This window comes from Aquarana catesbeiana, linkage group LG12 (genome assembly GCF_042186555.1).
Source record: "Aquarana catesbeiana isolate 2022-GZ linkage group LG12, ASM4218655v1, whole genome shotgun sequence".
In the NCBI taxonomy this organism is placed as follows: Eukaryota; Metazoa; Chordata; class Amphibia; order Anura; family Ranidae; genus Aquarana; species Aquarana catesbeiana.
The window spans coordinates 7,072,999-7,094,011 of NC_133335.1; the positions used below are offsets into that span (position 1 = coordinate 7,072,999).

The following is a 21,013-nucleotide window of genomic DNA, read 5'->3' on the forward strand; positions in this document are numbered from 1 at the left end:
TCATTGTTAAAAGGTATCAGTCAGGAGAAGGATATGGCACAACAGTGACATTACCAAAAACTGGACGTCCCTCCAAAATTGACGAAAAGACGAAAAGAAAACTGGTCAGGGAGGCTGCCAAGAGGCCTACAGCAACATTAAAGGAGCTGCAGAAATATCTGGAAAGTGCTGGCTGTGTGGTGATCACAATCTCCCGTATTCTTCATATGTCTGGGCTATGGGGTAGAGTGGCAAGACGGAAGACTTTTCTTAGCAAGAAAAACATCCAAGCCCGACTAAATTTCGCAAAAACACATCTGAAGTCTCCCAAAAGCATGTGGGAAAATGTGTCCTGCTCTGATGAAACCAAGATTTAACTTTTTGGCCGTAATTCCAAAAGAAATGTTTGGAGCAAAAACAACACTGCACATCACCAAAAGTACACCATACCCACGGTGAAGCATGGTGGTGGTAGTATCATGCTTTGGGGCTGTTTTTTCTTCAGCTGGAACAGGGAGGGATCTTAGTCAAAGTAGAAGGAATTATGAACAGTTCCAAATACCGGTCAATATTGGCACAAAACCTTCAGGCTTCTGCTAGAAAGCTGAACATGAAGTGGAACTTCATCTTTCAGCCTTACAACGACCCAAAACATCCATCCAAATCAACAAAGGAACAGCTTTACCAGAAGAAGATTAAAATTTTGGAATGGCCCAGCCAGAGCCCAGACCTGAATCCCATTGAAATTTTGTGGGGTGATCTGAAGAGGGCTGTGTACAGGAGATGCCCTTGCAATCTGACAGATTTGGAGTGTTTTTGCAAAGAAGAGTGGGGCAAATATTGCCAAGTCAAGATGTGCCATGCTGATAGACCCATACCCAAAAAGACTGAGTGTTGTAAAAAAATCAAAACGGGCTTCAACAAAGTATTTTAAGGGTGTGCACACTTATGCAACCACATTAATTATTTTTTATTCTTTTACTTTCCAGCTAAAAGATTTCAGTTTGTTGTTCAACTGAATTGTACAGAATTGTTTATAGGTCACGTTAAAGGGGGGAAAAGTTCTGAAATTATTTATCTTTGTCTCATACATCACAGAAACCTGACATTTTAACAAGGGTGTGTAGAGTTTTTATATCCACTGTGTGGATAAAATTAAACTAAAATTATACTCTTTAGAATTCCTATCATGTACAGTATACTTTATTAATAATTTTAAAATCAATATTAAAAATGTGTTTTTTTTTTTTTGGCTATGCAGCAAAGGGTTCTGGGTACTCCCATGATACCCTTGTGTCATTACCTAGCTGCAGCCCCAGCACGGTACCATAATGCTGTTTGCTTAATTTGCAGCCCCCATCGCCTGAGATGTCTCGCCATGCTATTTGAGTGACAAAAAGATTGCAGCTGGTCAGTGGTTGATATCCTGTAGTGCCCCTCCCATTAAGGCCACACCTTTGTTTTCTCTATGCAGCACTCACCAACATGCGCGCAGACAAGCCACATTCTATGCGTTTTTTTCCTTTTTTTAATTTTATTTTTTAGCAAATACACCTTGTATTGAGAGTCAAGATGTGTTTGTGTGCATAATCATGCGTGTTGTCGCACGTAACACTTGCGTTAAGATGCGTTTTGATGGAACGTCACATGCTGGTGGAGTCTCCGTGTGAACGTCACATGCTGGTGGAGTCTCCGTGTGAACGTCACATGCTGGTGGAGTCTCCATGTGAACGTCACATGCTGGTGAATTCATTACGTTCAATGTGATAAAATAGCCAGCGGTGTCTTTGTTTTGTCAACTCTCCTTCCAGGGAACGGCGAGCATTTTATTTCATCGCCGCAAGGAAGGAAAATGCAAGGTTGTAAAATGTGATGTCAGCGCCGTCCGTCTCGCTATGAGGTCCTGGCGGGAACGAGGATGATGCGGTGATGTATCGCCGTTGAACGCACCGTTTGCTGATCTACGGCCAACATTAATTAAAGCGCCCTTGGAGAGAGGGGCGATCCCGCCGTGAGAACGCCATTAAGCTCCTCGCTGTCGGAGTGATGGAGACGAATGTTCCTTTTTTGCGAGCGAGCAGGGTGAGTTATGGAAACGCTCATTACTGCTCAAGAATCTCTGCCGTAACCTTAATTAATATTAACCGGCACTGCTTAATTTCCCTTCACATGTCGGCGATATTTATTGTGTGGGGTTTTTTCTTTTTTTTATTGCGAGGGAGGAGACGTCGCAAACCAGATCTGCCTGGTCCTGCTGTGCGAAACTTTGCACACCGGTACTTCTTGGCCTGAGATGCCAGCTCAGATGTGGGCGTTGTTGTTGCAGCCCCTCGCCGTGTGACTTAACTACTAAAGCCAGCCATAGATTTTACGATTTTCATTCCTACCACAATTGGAAGAAAGGAAAGTCGATCGATTCCTCTAAGCACAGTCAGTGTTGGTGGGGAATCCCTCCCCACAGTGCTATTGTGTTCTGCCTGCAGCGATTGCATGATAAAAAAAAAAAAAAAAAGACAGGCTGGTTGTACCGAAGTCGAGATCATTTGAAGGACTTCAGTACAACCATCCTGCCCATAGATGGATCGAATCATTGCCAGTCCCTTCTGAACAAGCTGAGATTCAATCTATGGCCGGCTTAAGTTACTATTGCTACAAAGTTACAATGTACAGTCTGATCACTGGGGAGGGGAGATTGAGGAAATGCTTCCTTCTCCTTCTACAAAGTTACAATGTACAGTCTGATCACTGTGGGAGGGGAGACTGAGGAAATGCTTCCTCCTGCCTGCAGCAGACATCTCAGCCTAGACAAAGTCACTGACTGCAGCCTAAGGGACTACCTTTTCAAAGGTGGACCTTTTCTAAAGAATACTGTTCCTGTATATAGGAAATTACCAATCTATTAGAATACGGTACTTTTTTCTCTTTGTTCTATTTTTTATTTGTTGCATTTCAGTGCTGCTGATCTCCTGAGGCCTCTTTACAGCCGTTTCTTGTCTATATGAACTCCAGTGATTGTTACGTGGCATTTCTCAGGCTGGGTTTCCTGATGGTGACAACAGCGGCCCATGTCTGCACATGTGTGGTAATGTAGTCTCCATTGGGATCCCATGTGACCGAGTGACAACGCAGAACAACAATTGGGAGACATGGGCGAAGCGTTGTCACCATATAACAGGAAGTGCCTGGACAAGGGACATACATGACGGGATCACCAGGGATTGTTTTATGAAAGCTGCAGATTGCCTTCCCATGTTGTAGCTTCTCTGGGATTGTATACATTTGGAAAACAAACCTTTATAGAATGGGGAATCGGTGACCGAGAACAGTCAGTTGTGGGGGAGATTTATGACTCACATTTAGTAAATGCTCTCCAGGTGCCATGGGGCAGTTTCACAGCTTCTGCATGAGGACTGCATCAGAGAGACGTCTGCTTTCAATTCTAGCGGTGAATTGTGGTCACGTGACCGGTTGGACGCCTTCTTTTCTGCCCGCTCTTGTTGCTGGCGGTTGGCGGGGAGAGGGTCTCCTCCCTGGTTAGAACTTTTCCATTTAAATACCGAATTCTTAAGGAGTGTCACCTCGGCACGCCGGGGCCGCATTGTGAGCGGCTCCCCTCCCCCGGGTCCCTTCGCCTTTTTCTTTCTGCTGTTTTTTTTTTTTTTTCTGGGCTCTTATCCAGACAGACGAAGGCGAGCCGGCGCATTAAAAAAAAAAACAAAACGTAATTATTGCACTTTGTGTCCAACTTGGAATCAGACCAGAATGCTGAATTATGAGGATCTGCAGCTGGCTACGGCGGTGAGCAGAGCGATCGTATGGGATTGACATGGACGAAACTCGTCCACACACCTGAATGACAAACGTAGGACGTTATTGAAGCATCTTTACCTTCAATCCCCTGAGAGACTTCAGATCACTGCACTCCTCCCCCGCTTCACAATTTCATTTCACATTTGAAGGTTTTTTTTTTTTTTTTAAATTTGACGTTGTTTCCAAATATTATATCTTAATAAATTTATATATATATATATATATATATATGAGAGAGAGAGAGCGAAATATATATCGCTATCTCTCTCATATATCTATATATATATATATATATATAGATCTCTCTCTCTCTCTCTCTCTCTCTCTCTCTCTCTCTCTCTCTCTCTCTCTCTCTCTCTCTCTCTCTCATATAGATATATATATATAGGTGTGTGTGTGTGTGTATATATATATATATATATATATATATATATATATATATATATAGATAGATATCTCTATCGATATATATGTGAGATATAGCTATTGTATATGTGAGATATATCTATATACACCCCCCATCACTGGCCACTTTATTAGGTACACCTGTTCAATTGCTTGGTAACACAAATTGCTAATCAGCCAATCACATGGCAGCAACTCAATGCATTTAGGCTTCTAGACGTGGTTAAGACGACTTACTGAATTTCAAACTGAGCATCACAATGGGGAAGAAAGGGGATTGAAGTGACTTTGAACGCGGCATGGTGGTTGGTGGCAGACGGGCTGGTCTGTGTATTTCTGTGATTTTCACACACAACCATCTCTCAGGATTACAGAGAATGGTGGGGAAAAGAGAAAATATCCAGTGAGCGGCAGTTGTGTGGAGGAAAATGCCTTGTTGAGGTCAGAGGAGAATGGGCAGACTGGTTCCAGAGTATAGAAAGACAACAGTAACTCAAATAGCCACTCGTTACATCCAAGGTATGCAGAATACCATCTCTGAATGCACAACACATTCAACCTTGAAGCAGATGGGCTACAGCAGCAGAAGACCACACTGGGTGCCACTCCTGTCAGCTAAGAACAGGAATCTGAGGCTACAATTCGCACAGGCTCACCAACATTGGACAATAGAAGATTGGAAAAATGTTGCCTGGTCTGATGAGTCTGGATTTCAGCTGCGACATTCAGATGGTGGGGTCAGAATTTGGCACATGGATCCATCCTGCCTTGTATCACCGGTTCAGGCTGGTGGTGGGGGTGTAATGGTGTGGGGGATGGGATATCACCGGTTCAGGCTGGTGGTGGGGGTGTAATGGTGTGGGGGATAGGATATCACCGGTTCAGGCTGGTGGTGGGGGTGTAATGGTGTGGGGGATGGGGTATCACCGGTTCAGGCTGGTGGTGGAGGTGTAATGGTGTGGGGGATGGGATATCACCGGTTCAGGCTGGTGGTGGAGGTGTAATGGTGTGGGGGATGGGATATCACCGGTTCAGGCTGGTGGTGGGGGTGTAATGGTGTGGAGGATGGGGTATCACCGGTTCAGGCTGGTGGTGGGGGTGTAATGGTGTGGGGGATGGGGTATCACCGGTTCAGGCTGGTGGTGGGGGTGTAATGGTGTGGGGGATGGGATATCACCGGTTCAGGCTGGTGGTGGGGGTGTAATGGTGTGGGGGATGGGGTATCACCGGTTCAGGCTGGTGGTGGGGGTGTAATGGTGTGGGGGATGGGGTATCACCGGTTCAGGCTGGTGGTGGGGGTGTAATGGTGTGGAGGATGGGGTATCACCGGTTCAGGCTGGTGGTGGGGGATGGGATATCACCGGTTCAGGCTGGTGGTGGGGGTGTAATGGTGGGGGGGATGGGATATCACCGGTTCAGGCTGGTGGTGGGGGGTGTAATGGTGTGGGGGATGGGATATCACCGGTTCAGGCTGGTGGTGGGGGTGTAATGGTGTGGGGGATGGGATATCACTGGTTCAGGCTGGTGGTGGAGGTGTAATGGTGTGGGGGATGGGGTATCACCGGTTCAGGCTGGTGGTGGAGGTGTAATGCTGTGGGGGATGGGATATCACCGGTTCAGGCTGGTGGTGGGGTGTAATGGTGGGGGGGATGGGATATCACCGGTTCAGGCTGGTGGTGGGGGTGTAATGGTGTGGGGGATGGGATATCACCGGTTCAGGCTGGTGGTGGGGGTGTAATGGTGTGGGGGATGGGATATCACCGGTTCAGGCTGGTGGTGGGGGTGTAATGGTGTGGGGGATGGGGTATTACCGGTTCAGGCTGGTGGTGGGGGTGTAATGGTGTGGGGGATGGGATATCACCGGTTCAGGCTGGTGGTGGGGGTGTAATGGTGTGGGGGATGGGATATCACCGGTTCAGGCTGGTGGTGGGGGTGTAATGGTGTGGGGGATGGGGTATTACCTGTTCAGGCTGGTGGTGGGGGTGTAATGGTGTGGGGGATGGGGTATCACCGGTTCAGGCTGGTGGTGGGGGTGTAATGGTGTGGGGGATGGGGTATCACCGGTTCAGGCTGGTGGTGGGGGTGTAATGGTGTGGGGGATGGGGTATCACCAGTTCAGGCTGGTGGTGGGGGTGTAATGGTGTGGGGGATGGGGTATCACCGGTTCAGGCTGGTGGTGGGGGTGTAATGGTGTGGGGGATGGGGTATCACCGGTTCAGGCTGGTGGTGGGGGTGTAATGGTGTGGGGGATGGGGTATCACCAGTTCAGGCTGGTGGTGGGGGTGTAATGGTGTGGGGGATGGGGTATCACCGGTTCAGGCTGGTGGTGGGGGTGTAATGGTGTGGGGGATGGGGTATTACCGGTTCAGGCTGGTGGTGGGGGTGTAATGGTGTGGGGGATGGGATATCACCGGTTCAGGCTGGTGGTGGGGGTGTAATGGTGTGGGGGATGGGATATCACCGGTTCAGGCTGGTGGTGGGGGTGTAATGGTGTGGGGGATGGGGTATTACCTGTTCAGGCTGGTGGTGGGGGTGTAATGGTGTGGGGGATGGGGTATCACCGGTTCAGGCTGGTGGTGGGGGTGTAATGGTGTGGGGGATGGGGTATCACCAGTTCAGGCTGGTGGTGGGGGTGTAATGGTGTGGGGGATGGGGTATCACCGGTTCAGGCTGGTGGTGGGGGTGTAATGGTGTGGGGGATGGGGTATCACCGGTTCAGGCTGATGGTGGGGGGGATATTTTCTTGGCACACTTTGGGCCCCTTAATACCGATTGAGCATGGTTTAATCACCACGGCCTACCTGAGTATTGTTGCCGACCATGTCCATCCTTTTAAGACTACATCTGATAGGCGTCCAATCACAGCTCCTGTCGTTTCAGGCAATCAGGTGACGGGTTACACAAATGTGTGAGGGGTGCACTAACTTTTGTGAGATACTTTATGAATGCATTTTTTTTTTTTGTCCTACATTTGAAAGTCTTGTTTTCTCCAACTTCTCTAGATCAGTGTTTCTCAACTCCAATCCTCAAGGCACCCCAACATGTCATGTTTTCAGCTCACCATTATTTTGCACAGGTGATTTGATCAGTTGCACTGCCTTAGTACTTAACACAGCCGTTTCATCTGAGGGAAATCCTGAAAACATGACCTGTTGGGGCGCCTTGAGGACTGGAGTTGAGAAACACTGCATTAGTGTGTGTGTTAGTGACCGGGGGAGGGGTTGTAGGAAAGTAGAAGCACCGACTTTACCAGGGAGGAAACCAATGGCAATGGGACAAGGTTTCTAATTTGCCTTTAGCCCCGGGATCTTAGTCGTGGGGGTTTGTCGCCCCCACCTGGCCAATTTCTGCTCTTATGGGAGTCCATGGCAGTGGTTTGCTGGTTGTGATTCTCACACACCGGCAGGCGAAGTCACCTCTACGCTCTCGCCGTAATCTCTCTCTGCCAATGGAGACGATCGTTTGGGGAAAGTCTCTTTTAATCAAAGCTGAAAAGGTCTCTGCCAGCCAAGCTAATTAGAGAGCTGGTGGTTGGCGAGCTGCGTTGGCCAATGCCATTCAGTGGTGCCAGGCGGGGGGTCGCTGCCAGTGAATAGGTGCCGGTAATTGCGGCGTTCGAGGCGGCGCGGCTTGAGATCCGGTTTGGGGAGGACATCTGTAAAACTCTCACCCACCGAGACTCTCAGTGTCCAATAACAGCACAGCTACCGAGAGCATTCAGGGACAGGTGGGGGGGGGTTAGAATAATGGGTGTTCATCCATCCTGGGGGGTGGTGGATACGCGGCGGGTACACTCAGTACAGCCAATTAATAATGGATTAAGAGGGAAGGATCAGAGCTGATCCTCGGTGGGATTATTTCTCATTGAATTGATTGTGAGTGGAGAACAAGCCGTACTCCACAACTCTTCTATATGTGGGGGAGGAGCAGTCCAAAGCCCTAACAGGAGGACATACACTCACCGGACACTTTATTAGGTCCTCCTTGCTAGTACTGGGTTGGACCCCCTTTTGCCTTCATTCTTGGTGGCATAGATACAACAAGGTGCTGGAAACGTTCCTCAGAGATTTTGCTCCATAGTGACATGATAACATCACACAGTTACTGCAGATTTGTCGGCTGCACATCCATGATGCCAATCTCCCATTCCACCACATCCCAAAGGTGCTCTATTGGATGAGATGTGGTGAGTGTGGAGGCCATTGGAGTACAGGGACCTCATTGTCCAGTGGTGAGATGATCGGAGCTTTGTGACATGGTGTATTATCCTGCTGGAAGGAGCCATCAGAAGATGGGGACACTGTATTCATAAAGGGATGGACATGGTCAGCAACATACTCAGGTACCCCATCCCCCACACCATTACACCCCCACCACCAGCCTGAACCGGTGATATCCCATCCCCCACACCATTACACCCCCACCACCAGCCTGAACCGGTGATATCCCATCCCCCACACCATTACACCCTACCACCAGCCTGAACCGGTGATATCCCATCCCCCACACCATTACACCCCACCACCAGCCTGAACCAGTAATATCCCATCCCCCACACCATTACACCCCCACCACCAGCCTGAACCAGTAATATCCCATCCCCCACACCATTACACCCCCACCACCAGCCTGAACTGGTGATACCCCATCCCCCACACCATTACACCCCCACCACCAGCCTGAACCGGTGATACCCCATCCCCCCCACCATTACACCCCCACCACCAGCCTGAACCGGTGATATCCCATCCCCCACATCATTACACCCCCACCACCAGCCTGAACCGGTGATACCCCATCCCCCACATCATTACACCCCCACCACCAGCCTGAACTGGTGATACCCCATCCTCCACATCATTACACCCCCACCACCAGCCTGAACTGGTGATACCCCATCCCCCACACCATTACACCCCCACCACCAGCCTGAACCGGTGATACCCCATCCCCCACACCATTACACCCCCACCACCAGCCTGAACCGGTGATACCCCATCCCCCACACCATTACACCCCCACCACCAGCCTGAACCTGTGATATCCCATCCCCCACATCATTACACCCCCACCACCAGCCTGAACCGGTGATATCCCATCCCCCACACCATTACACCCCCACCACCAGCCTGAACCGGTGATATCCCATCCCCCACACCATTACACCCCCACCACCAGCCTGAACCAGTGATATCCCATCCCCCCACCATTACACCCCCACCACCAGCCTGAACCGGTGATACCCCATCCCCCCCACCATTACACCCCCACCACCAGCCTGAACCGGTGATATCCCATCCCCCACATCATTACACCCCCACCACCAGCCTGAACCGGTGATACCCCATCCCCCACATCATTACACCCCCACCACCAGCCTGAACTGGTGATACCCCATCCCCCACACCATTACACCCCCACCACCAGCCTGAACCGGTGATATCCCATCCCCCACATCATTACACCCCCACCACCAGCCTGAACCGGTGATACCCCATCCCCCACACCATTACACCCCCACCACCAGCCTGAACCGGTGATATCCCATCCCCCACATCATTACACCCCCACCACCAGCCTGAACCGGTGATACCCCATCCCCCACACCATTACACCCCCACCACCAGCCTGAACCGGTGATACCCCATCCCCCACACCATTACACCCCCACCACCAGCCTGAACCGGTGATATCCCATCCCCCACATCATTACACCCCCACCACCAGCCTGAACCGGTGATACCCCATCCCCCCCACCATTACACCCCCACCACCAGCCTGAACCGGTGATATCCCATCCCCCACATCATTACACCCCCACCACCAGCCTGAACCGGTGATACCCCATCCCCCACATCATTACACCCCCACCACCAGCCTGAACTGGTGATACCCCATCCCCCACACCATTACACCCCCACCACCAGCCTGAACCGGTGATATCCCATCCCCCACATCATTACACCCCCACCACCAGCCTGAACCGGTGATACCCCATCCCCCACATCATTACACCCCCACCACCAGCCTGAACTGGTGATACCCCATCCCCCACACCATTACACCCCCACCACCAGCCTGAACCGGTGATATCCCATCCCCCACATCATTACACCCCCACCACCAGCCTGAACCGGTGATACCCCATCCCCCACACCATTACACCCCCACCACCAGCCTGAACCGGTGATACCCCATCCCCCACACCATTACACCCTCCACCACCAGCCTGAACCGGTGATATCCCATCCCCCACATCATTACACCCCCACCAGCAGCCTGAACTGGTGATACCCCATCCCCCACACCATTACACCCTCCACCACCAGCCTGAACCGGTGGTATCCCATCCTCCACACCATTACACCCCACCACCAGCCTGAACCGGTGATACCCCATCCCCCACACCATTACACCCCCACCACCAGCCTGAACCGGGGATACCCCATCCCCCACACCATTACACCCCCACCACCAGCCTGAACCGGTGATACCCCATCCCCCACACCATTACACCCCCACCACCAGCCTGAACCGGTGATACAAGGCAGGATGGATCCATGCGCCAAATTCTGACCCCACCATCTAAATGACCGAGTTGGAATCCAGACTCATGACCCAATCTTCTATTGTCCAATGTTGGTGATCCTGTGCCAATTGTAGCCTCAGTTCCCTGTTCTTAGCTGACAGGAGTGGCACCCGGTGTGGTCTTCTGCTGCTGTTGCCCATCTGCTCCAAGGTTGGATGTGTTGTGTGTTCAGAGATGGTATTCTGCATACCTTGGGTGTAACGAGTGGTTATTTGAGGTACTGTTGCCTTTCTATCATCTGGAACAAGTCTTCCCATTCTTCTCTGATCTCTGACACCAACAAGGCATTTTCCTCCTCACAACTGCCGCTCACTGGATATTTTCTCATTTCTCACCATTCTCTGTAGTTCTGAGAGATGGTTGTGTGTGAAAATCCCAGAAATACTCAGACCAGCCCGTCTGCCAGCAACCACCATGCCATGTTCAAAGTTACCGAGATCCCCTTTCTTCCCCCATTTTGATGCTCAATTTGAACTTTAAGTCGTCTTCACCACGTCTAGATGCCTAAATGCATTGAGTTGCTGCCATGTGATTGGCCGATCAGCAATCTGTGTTATCAAGCAATTGAACAGGTGTACCTAATAAAGTGGCTGTTGACTGTACAGGGCGGGGCTCCTGTACTCTGTGGGTCAGTTCGGGGCTCCTGCGCTCTGTGGGTCAGGGCCGGGCTCCTCTGCGCTCTGTGGGTCAGGGCCGGGCTCCTCTGCGCTCTGTGGGTCAGGGCCGGGCTCCTCTGCGCTCTGTGGGTCAGGGCCGGGCTCCTCTGCGCTCTGTGGGTCAGGGCCGGGCTCCTCTGCGCTCTGTGGGTCAGGGCGGGGCTGCTCTGTGAGTCAGGGCGGGGCTGCTCTGTGGGTCAGGGCCGGGCTCCTCTGCGCTCTGTGGGTCAGGGCCGAGCTCCTCTGCGCTCTGTGGGTCTGGGCCGGGCTCCTCTGCGCTCTGTGGGTCAGGGCCGGGCTCCTCTGCGCTCTGTGGGTCAGGGCCGGGCTCCTCTGTGCTCTGTGGGTCAGGGCCGGGCTCCTCTGCGCTCTGTGGGTCAGGGCCGGGCTCCTCTGCGCTCTGTGGGTCAGGGCCGGGCTCCTCTGCGCTCTGTGGGTCAGGGCCGGGCTCCTCTGCGCTCCGCGGGTCAGGGCGGGGCTCCTGCTCTCCGCGGGTCAGGGCGGGGCTCCTGCTCTCCGCGGGTCAGGGCGGGTCTCCTCTGCCCTGTGCGGGTCAGGGCGGGGCTCCTCTGCGCTGTGCGGGTCAGGGCGGGGCTCCTCTGCGCTGTGCGGGTCAGGGCGGGGCTCCTCTGCGCTGTGCGGGTCAGGGCGGGGCTCCTCTGCGCTGTGCGGGTCAGGGCGGGGCTCCTCTGCGCTGTGCGGGTCAGGGCGGGGCTCCTCTGCGCTGTGCGGGTCAGGGCGGGGCTCCTCTGCGCTGTGTGGGTCAGGGCGGGGCTCCTCTGCGCTGTGCCGGTCAGGGCGGGGCTCCTCTGCGCTGTGCCGGTCAGGGCGGGGCTCCTCTGCGCTGTTCCGGTCAGGGCGGGGCTCCTGCACTCAGGGATAATGATTGGAAGGAATTGTTACATTTTTGTTACTTTTATGTTGCAAAATGAAATCTTTGTGTCCCCGGCTTTATAATCAGCAGATGTGATAGTGGGGGGTCATACTGAACGTATCGCCACCTCCAGGTAAGTATATTGTGTATAGAAATCGCTCTCCTTTCCTCCATTACTTTCTCTCAGAGACACTTGTATGCGCCGTGGTGTGGAGTAACGGTTCCTATCCTCCCGCGCTCCATCACCACACTGATGGTTTTCCCGCTGACGGCGATGTATGAAGTATTCCGCGTCATCCGTATCTGTCCACGCCGGTCTGAAAATCCGCTGCCTGCCCACCCGACGGATGATAAATCTCCCCCCGCGCTCCCCCCGGGTGGAGTTTATTATGTGTCTTGAGCTCCTCCATCATGGCGCTCTCCTGCGAGTGATGAAAGATCGCCGTATAGATGGAGAGGGAGCTGCGTCCGGCCGCAGACAGTTCATCGCTCAGGAAGACGCACGGTTCTGCGCTCTGTCCTCTGCCGGCTCTTTTATATTAAAAGTCCCGAAGGAAGAACGAGCGTCTGAGGAGGAGAATTATAGCAGAGCGGAGCCGAGCGCCAAACTTTATTGGTTTGGATGGAGCGTGGAACAATAAAACCCGTCTTGTTTTTACTGTTTTTTCTGTCCTATTGAATCTCCATTCATTTCCTGTCCCAGAGACTAAACAGGAAGTCTCCACAATTGTCACTGGAACAAGGGGTCCCCGTTTGGAAGGTTACCCCTTCTTTTTCTGTGCCAGAGACAACAGGATGTCTCTACAAGATGAGGGACAATTGTCACCTGAAAAGTTGTCCCCATTGGAAGATTCTCCCTCGCCACCTGTTCTGGTGACAACTTAGATTTGAATTTTCCTTCATTTCCTGGCCCAGAGACTAAACAGGAAGTGAGAGGAAATCTCTACAAGATGAGGGGCAGTTGTTGATGTAACAGGTGTCCCTATTGGAAGATTACCGCTTCCCTTTGTGTTCTGGTGACAACTGTTACATTTTGGATTTCCCTTCACTTCCTGTCCCAGAGACACAACAGGATGTCTCTACAAGATGAGGGACTGTTGTCACCAGAACAGGTGTCCCCATTGGAAGATTACCCCTCGCCACCTGTTCTGGTGACAACTGTAACGTTTGGATTTCCCTTCACTTATTCTCCCACAGATTAAACCGGAAATAAGAGGGAATCTCCACATGATGGAGGTGTCTCCATTGCAAGATTATCCCTTTCTGTTTGGTAACAACTGTCACATTTGGATTCCCATTCACTTCCTGTCTCAGAAACGTCATGTAAAAGCCGTCTCTACAAGATGGACAGTTGTCACCAGAACAGGTGTCCCCATTGGAAGATGACACCAGAACAGGAAGGAAAGGGTAATCTTCCAATGGGGCACCTTTCTGGTGACAACTGTCCCTTATCTTGTAGAGACATCCTGTTGTGTCTCTGGGACAGGAAGTGAAGGGAAATACAAATTTAACAGTTGACACCAGAACAGGAAGGAAAGGGTAAACTGTTAAATTTGTTTTTCCCTTCACTTCCTGTCCCAGAGACACAGGATGTCTCTACAAGATAAGGGACGGTTGTCACCAGAACAGGTGTCCCCATTGGAAGATTACCCCTCACCCCCATCTACCCAGTGGGGACAGCAATAAAAACCTGGCCCGAGAGACAGCAGCAGGAGAAGGGGGGGAGGGGAATCTTCTGAAAGCGATCCAGTGGCTAATGAGCCTCTCTGATTGCTTTCTTGAGGGATTGAAAAAAAAAGAATGAAAATACCGGTGTCATGGCTGATGGCTTCATCCATAACCCCGGTAAACCGCTTGCAAGCCACAACGTGTATATATACGTATTGCAGTCGGCAAGGAGGAAGCGGCACTGACCGCGAAACGCGTCAACTTGACACATATCACTGGAACCCTTTTCTAAGAAAATATTTTACCATTATGTGTACCCTGGTTTTTAAATGTAATAAAATGTGAACTTTTTTTATACCAAGTTTGTTCCTGTACTATTTTGTGTGTTCTTGATTATAGCGGTGGGCCATCCTGAGAAGCCCGCCTCGCTTCTATTTGCTGTTCTCCAAACAATGTATCTGATTCATTTATCTCATGTCAGCAGGTGTTTAGCAGGGTGGCTGACTATACAGGGTGATATACAGACGACCACTAGAGGGAGACTATACAGGGTGATATACAGATGACCACTAGAGGGAGACTATACAGCATAATATACAGACGACCACTAGAGGGAGACTATACAGGGTGATATACAGACGACCACTAGAGGGAGACTATACTGCTTTATATACAGATGACCACTAGAGGGAGACTATACAGCATGATATACAGACGACCACTAGAGGGAGACTATACAGGGTGATATACAGATGACCACTAGAGGGAGACTATACAGGGTGATATACAGACGACCACTAGAGGGAGACTATACAGGGTGATATACAGACGACCACTAGAGGGAGACTATACAGGGTGATATACAGACGACCACTAGAGGGATACTGTACAGGGTGATATACAGACGACCACTAGAGGGAGACTATACAGGGTGAAATACAGACGACCACTAGAGGGAGACTATACAGGGTGATATACAGACGACCACTAGAGGGAGACTATACTGCTTTATATACAGATGACCACTAGAGGGAGACTATACAGGGTGATATACAGACGACCACTAGAGGGAGACTATACTGCTTTATATACAGATGACCACTAGAGGGAGACTATACAGGGTGATATACAGACGACCACTAGAGGGAGACTATACAGGGTGATATACAGACGACCACTAGATGGATACTGTACAGGGTGATATACAGACGACCACTAGAGGGAGACTATACAGGGTGATATACAGACAACCACTAGAGGGAGACTATACAGGGTGATATACAGACGACCACTAGAGGGAGACTATACAGGGTGATATACAGACGACCACTAGAGGGAGACTATACAGGGTGATATACAGACGACCACTAGAGGGAGACTATACAGGGTGATATACAGACGACCACTAGAGGGAGACTATACAGGGTGATATGCAGACGACCACTAGAGGGAGACTATACAGGGTGATATACAGACGACCACTAGAGGGAGACTATACAGGGTGATATACAGACGACCACTAGAGGGAGACTATACAGGGTGATATACAGACGACCACTAGAGGGAGACTATACAGGGTGATATACAGACGACCACTAGAGGGAGACTATACAGGGTGATGTGTAGATGACCACTAGAGGGAGACTATACAGGGTGATATACAGACGACCACTAGAGGGAGACTATACAGGGTGATATACAGACGACCACTAGAGGGAGACTATACAGGGTGATATGTAGATGACCACTAGAGGGAGACTGTACACATCTATTATATGAAATGCAGTCTTGGGAAATATGGAACAGCAAGAGTTGAAATATGCAGAATTACCTGTTGACACAGAGAGGAGCGATGCCAGGTGATGCCTCTTATTCTCCCTTCCAGTCTGGTTATTGTCCTGTATGAAGTATGTACTTTGTATGTACACATTGTATGTATCCGGTTCATCATGAAAGAGCAGCCAATAAGAAAACATATCTTCCTGCCCCTCCCCCCCTTCCCCCTTTCATTTGTGGGGCTCACTACCTGTAGCAGAATTAGGTAAACCACCTGTTATGTTATAGGAAATGCCAAGCTCCTGGCTGATTCTTTGGTACAATGATGAGGTCTTCTGGCCGTCACTGGCTGCATGCTTATCAAAGCCGGACACAGCCAGGCGACGAGCATGTTCAGAAGAAGGCCGTTGAATGTCTCACAATAGATAACATTGTTTTTTCCCCTGTAACATAGTAACAATGTTATTTCCTCCTGTGGTTGCAGACAGATGTGTTTTGCTGGGTTGTGTTGTGGGAGGCGCCGCTCTCGGTGCGATCAGACGGAAGATCGCTCCTCTTCGCCTCTTCTGTGGTTTTTTCTTTCTGTCTTTGTCACGTCAGGTTTAACCCCTCGTGTGTTTCCTCCCCCAGGATCTGCGAGCTCCAGGCATCAGCTGCGCTGTAGAGGCGAGACGCAGGAGCGGCGCGCACCATGGGGACCCGGCTGGTGCTCCTCCTCGGGATGTTGGTGGTCGTCCTCTCTGAGGGCATCGATGGCACTTTCCCCACCCTGTCCAAGCAGCGTCTGAAGGGGAGATTCCAGAGGGACCGGCGGAACATTCGCCCCAATATCATCCTCGTCCTGACCGATGACCAGGATGTGGAGCTCGGTAAGTGCGCTTCCTTCTACAGAACTAAAATCTGCCCGTACAGCGCATCCGGAAAGTATTCACAGGGCTTCACTTTGTCCACATTTTGTTACGTTACAGTCTTATTCCAAAATGGATTGTTTTCTTCAAGATTCTACAAAAAATCCCCCATAATGAGTATGTGAAAGAAGTTTGTATGAAATCTTTGCAAATTTATTAAACGTAAAAAAGAAAATGACTCCCATAGTTACATAATAGATGAGGCTGAAAAAAGACACAAGTCCATCAAGTCCAACCTATGTGTGTGATTATGTCAGTATTACATTGTATATCCCTGTATGTTGCGGTCATTCAGGTGCTTATCTAATTGTTTTTTGACACTATCGATGCCCCCCCGCTGAGACCACCGCCTGTGGAAGGGAATTCCACATCCTTGCCGCTCTTACAGTAAAGAACCCTCTACGTAGTTTAAGGTTAAACCTCTTTTCTTCTAATTTTAATGAGTGGCCACGAGTCTTGTTAAACTCCCTTCTGCGAAAAAGTTTTATCCCTATTGTGGGGTCACCAGTACAGTATTTGTATATTGAAATCATATCCCCTCTCAAGCGTCTCTTCTCCAGAGAGAATAAGTTCAGAGCTCACAACCTTTCCTCATAACTAAGATCCTCCAGACCCTTTATTAGCTTTGTTGCCCTTCTTTGTACTCGCTCCATTTCCAGTACATCCTTCCTGAGGACTGGTGCCCAGAACTGGACGGCATACTCCAGGTGCGGCCGGACCAGAGTCTTGTAGAGCAGGAGAATTATCATTTTATCTCTGGAGTTGATCCCCCTTTTTAATGCCAATATTCTGTTTGCTTTGTTAGCAGCAGCTTGGCATTTCATGCCATTGCTGAGCCTATCATCTACTAGGACCCCCAGGTCCTTTTCCATCCTAGATTCCCCCAGAGGTTCTCCCCCCAGTGTATAGATTGCATTCATATTTTTGCCACCCAAATGCATTATTTTACATTTTTCTACATTGAACCTCATCTGCCATGTAGTTGCCCACCCCATTAATTTGTTCAGATCTTCCTGCAAGGTTTCCACATCCTGCGGAGAAGTTATTGCCCTGCTTAGCTTAGTATCGTCCGCAAATACAGAGATTGAACTGTTTATCCCATCCTCCAGGTCATTTATGAACAAATTAAATAGGATTGGTCCCAGCACAGAACCCTGGGGAACCCCACTACCCACCCCCGACCATTCCGAGTACTCCCCATTTATCACCACCCTCTGAACTCGCCCTTGTAGCCAGTTTTCAATCCGTGTACTCACCCTATGGTCCATGCCAACGGACCTTATTTTGTACAGTAAACATTTATGGGGAACTGTGTCAAATGCTTTTGCAAAATCCAGATACACCACATCTACGGACCTTCCTTTATCTAGATGGCAACTCACCTCCTCATAGAAGGTTAATAGATTGGTTTGGCAAGAACGATTCCTCATGAATCCATGCTGATTACTGCTAATGATACTGTTCTCATTACTAAAATCTTGTATATAGTCCCTTATCATCCCCTCCAAGAGTTTTCATACTATTGATGTTAGGCCAACTGGTCTCTAATTCTCAGGGATGTATTTTGGGCCCTTTTTTAAATATTGGTGCTACATTGGCTTTTCTTCAATCAGTTGGTACCATTCCAGTCAGTAGACTGTTCGTAAAAATTAGGAACAACGGTCTGGCAGTTGACTGAGCTCCTTTAGGACCCTCGGGTGCAAGCCATCTGATCCCCGTGACTTGTTTATGTTAGCTTTTTCAAGTCTGTTTCTGATTTTATCCTCTGTTAACCATGGAGGTGCTTCCTGTGATGTGTCATGAGGATAAACACTGCAGTTTTGGTTACTGAAGCCCCCCGATTCCCTCGTGAAGACTGAGGAGAAGAATAAATTCAAAACCTTTGCCATCTCCCCATCCTTTGTAACCAGATGTCCTTCCTCATTCTTTATGGGGCCAATATGATCTGTCCTCCCTTTTTTACTATTTATGTACTTTAAAGAATTTCTTGGGATTTTACTCTCCTCATGTACATCAGTATCACAGCCTTTGCTCCAAACTTTGGTGAAGCTCCTTTGGCACCAATTACAGCCTCAAGTATTTTTGAGTATGATGCTACAAGCTTGGCACACCTATTTTTGGGCAGTTCCTCCCATTCTTCTTTGCAGGACCTCTCGTGCTCCATCAGGTTGGATGGGGAGCGTCGGTGCAGAGCTATTTTCAGATCTCTCCAGAGATGTTCAATCGGGTTCAAGTCTGGGCTCTGGCTGGGCCACTTAAGGACATTCACAGGGTTGTCCCGTAGCCACTCCTTTGTTATCTTGGCTGTGTGTTTAGGGTCATTGTCCTGTTGGAAGTTGAACCTTCGCCCCAGTCTGAAGTCCAGAACGCTCTGGAGCAGGTTTTCATCAAGAATGTCTCTGTACATTGCTGCATTCATCTTTCCCTCGATCCTGACTAGTCCCCCAGTTCCTGCCGCTGAAAAACACCCCCACAGCATGATGCTGCCACCACCATGCTTCACTGTAGGGATGGTATTGGTCAGGTGATGATTGGTGCCTGGTCTCCTCCAGATATGACGCTTGCTATTCAGGCCAAAGAGCAGTGGTGGATGGTGGTCCATTTTTTGGGGGGAAGCGGCAAAAAATGAACCCACATACCCCCCAGTTGGTCGGGTAACCCACACCTCCCAACCCCCCCCCCCCCCTCCTTGTCCGGTCGGTCGGGTCATCAGGAGCACCGGCACTTACCCCATCTATGGCGGTCAGTGCTTCATCCGGACGGCGGCTTCCCCTTCCCCTGCTCTCCTCCACAGGCATGACGGTGGCTTTTGCCATGCATCTCCTCCCAGGCCAATTGGATGCTTCTCCTTTCGGCCAAACAGGGCAAAGAGTCTCAGACCCGCTTCCTGATTGGCCGGGGGGAGAATCGGTATGAAAACAGTGAATATTCATTTGCAATTGTCACACAACTGGGTGGGATCAGGGTGCATGCGCTTCAAAAACCCCCAAAAACCCTGATTGAATACATGCGTCCGGTGCCCCGCCTGTAGATTAGGGGGACGGATGCATTGAAGGGGGGGTGGCACCCCTAATGGACGGGCCACCGCTGCCAACGAGTTAAACCTTTGTTTCAGACCAGAGAATTTTGTTTCTCATAGTCTGAGAGTCCTTCAGGTGTCTTTTGGCAAACTCCAGGTGGGCTGTCATGTGCCTTTTACTGAGGAGTAGCTTCCGTCTGGCCACTCTACCATACAGTCCTGATTGGTGGAGTGCTGCAGAGATGGTTGTTCTTCTGGAAGGTTCTCCTATCTCCACAGAGAAACGCTGGAGCTCTGTCAGAGTGACCATCAGGTTCTTGGTCACCTCCCTGACGAAGGCCCTTCTCCCCCGATCACTCAGTTTGGCCGGGCGGTCCGCTCTAGGAAGAGTCCTGGTGGTTCCAAACTTACTCCATTTACGGATGATGGAGGCCACTGTGCTCATTGGGACCTTCAATGCTGCCAGTAATGTTTCTGTACCCTTCCCCAGATCTGTGTCTCCATACAATCCTGTCTTCGAGGTCTACAGACAATTCCTTGGACTTCATGGCTTGGTTTGTGCTCTGACATGCACTGTTACCTGTGGGGCCTTCTATAGACAGGTGTGGGCCTTTCCAAATCATGTCCAATCAACTGAATTTACCACAGGTGGGCTCCAATCAAGTTGTAGAAACATCTCAAGGATGATCAGTGGAAACAGGATGGACCTGAGCTCAATTCTGAGTGTCATGACAAAGGCTGTGATACTTATGTACATGGGAGGAGCCTATGATAATTATGTACATGGGAGGAGTCTGTGATCCTTGTGTACATGGGAGGAGCCTGTGATACTTGTGTATATGGGAGGAGTCTGTGATCCTTGTGTACATGGGAGGAGCCTGTGATCCTTGTGTACATGGGAGGAGCCTGTGATCCTTGTGTACATGGGAGGAGCCTGTGATCCTTGTGTACATGGGAGGAGCCTGTGATACTTGTGTACATGGGAGGAGCCTGTGATACTTCTGTACATGGGATTTTCTTTTTCATTTTTAATAAATTTGCAAAGATTTCAAACAAACTTCTTTCACGTTGTCATGGGGGATTGTTTGTAGAATTTTGAGGAAAATAATAAATTTAATTTTGGAATAAGGCTGTAACATAACATAAAATGTGGAAAAAGTGAAGCGCTGTGAATACTTTACTGATGCACTGTACACATGGGTCTGGTTATACAATCTCTGTACATTCTTCTTTAAGATTTACTAAAAGTATGTAACATGAGGACCTACCTAAACTATCCCATCAATTGCACTACAGATTTGTTGTTAGATCAAAAGCTGACCACACAGA

At 49.9% G+C, this 21,013-nt stretch overlaps 1 protein-coding gene across 1 annotated transcript in view; it reads left to right on the plus strand.

Annotated features, from left to right (window-relative positions):
• Window positions 1-21,013, plus strand: part of SULF2 (sulfatase 2) — a gene marked incomplete in the record, with an annotated part of 261,880 nt that overhangs the window by 143,405 nt on the left and 97,462 nt on the right. The window contains 1 exon segment of the mRNA XM_073607195.1: window positions 16,388-16,626. Coding sequence (XP_073463296.1) covers window positions 16,449-16,626 — 178 coding nt within the window.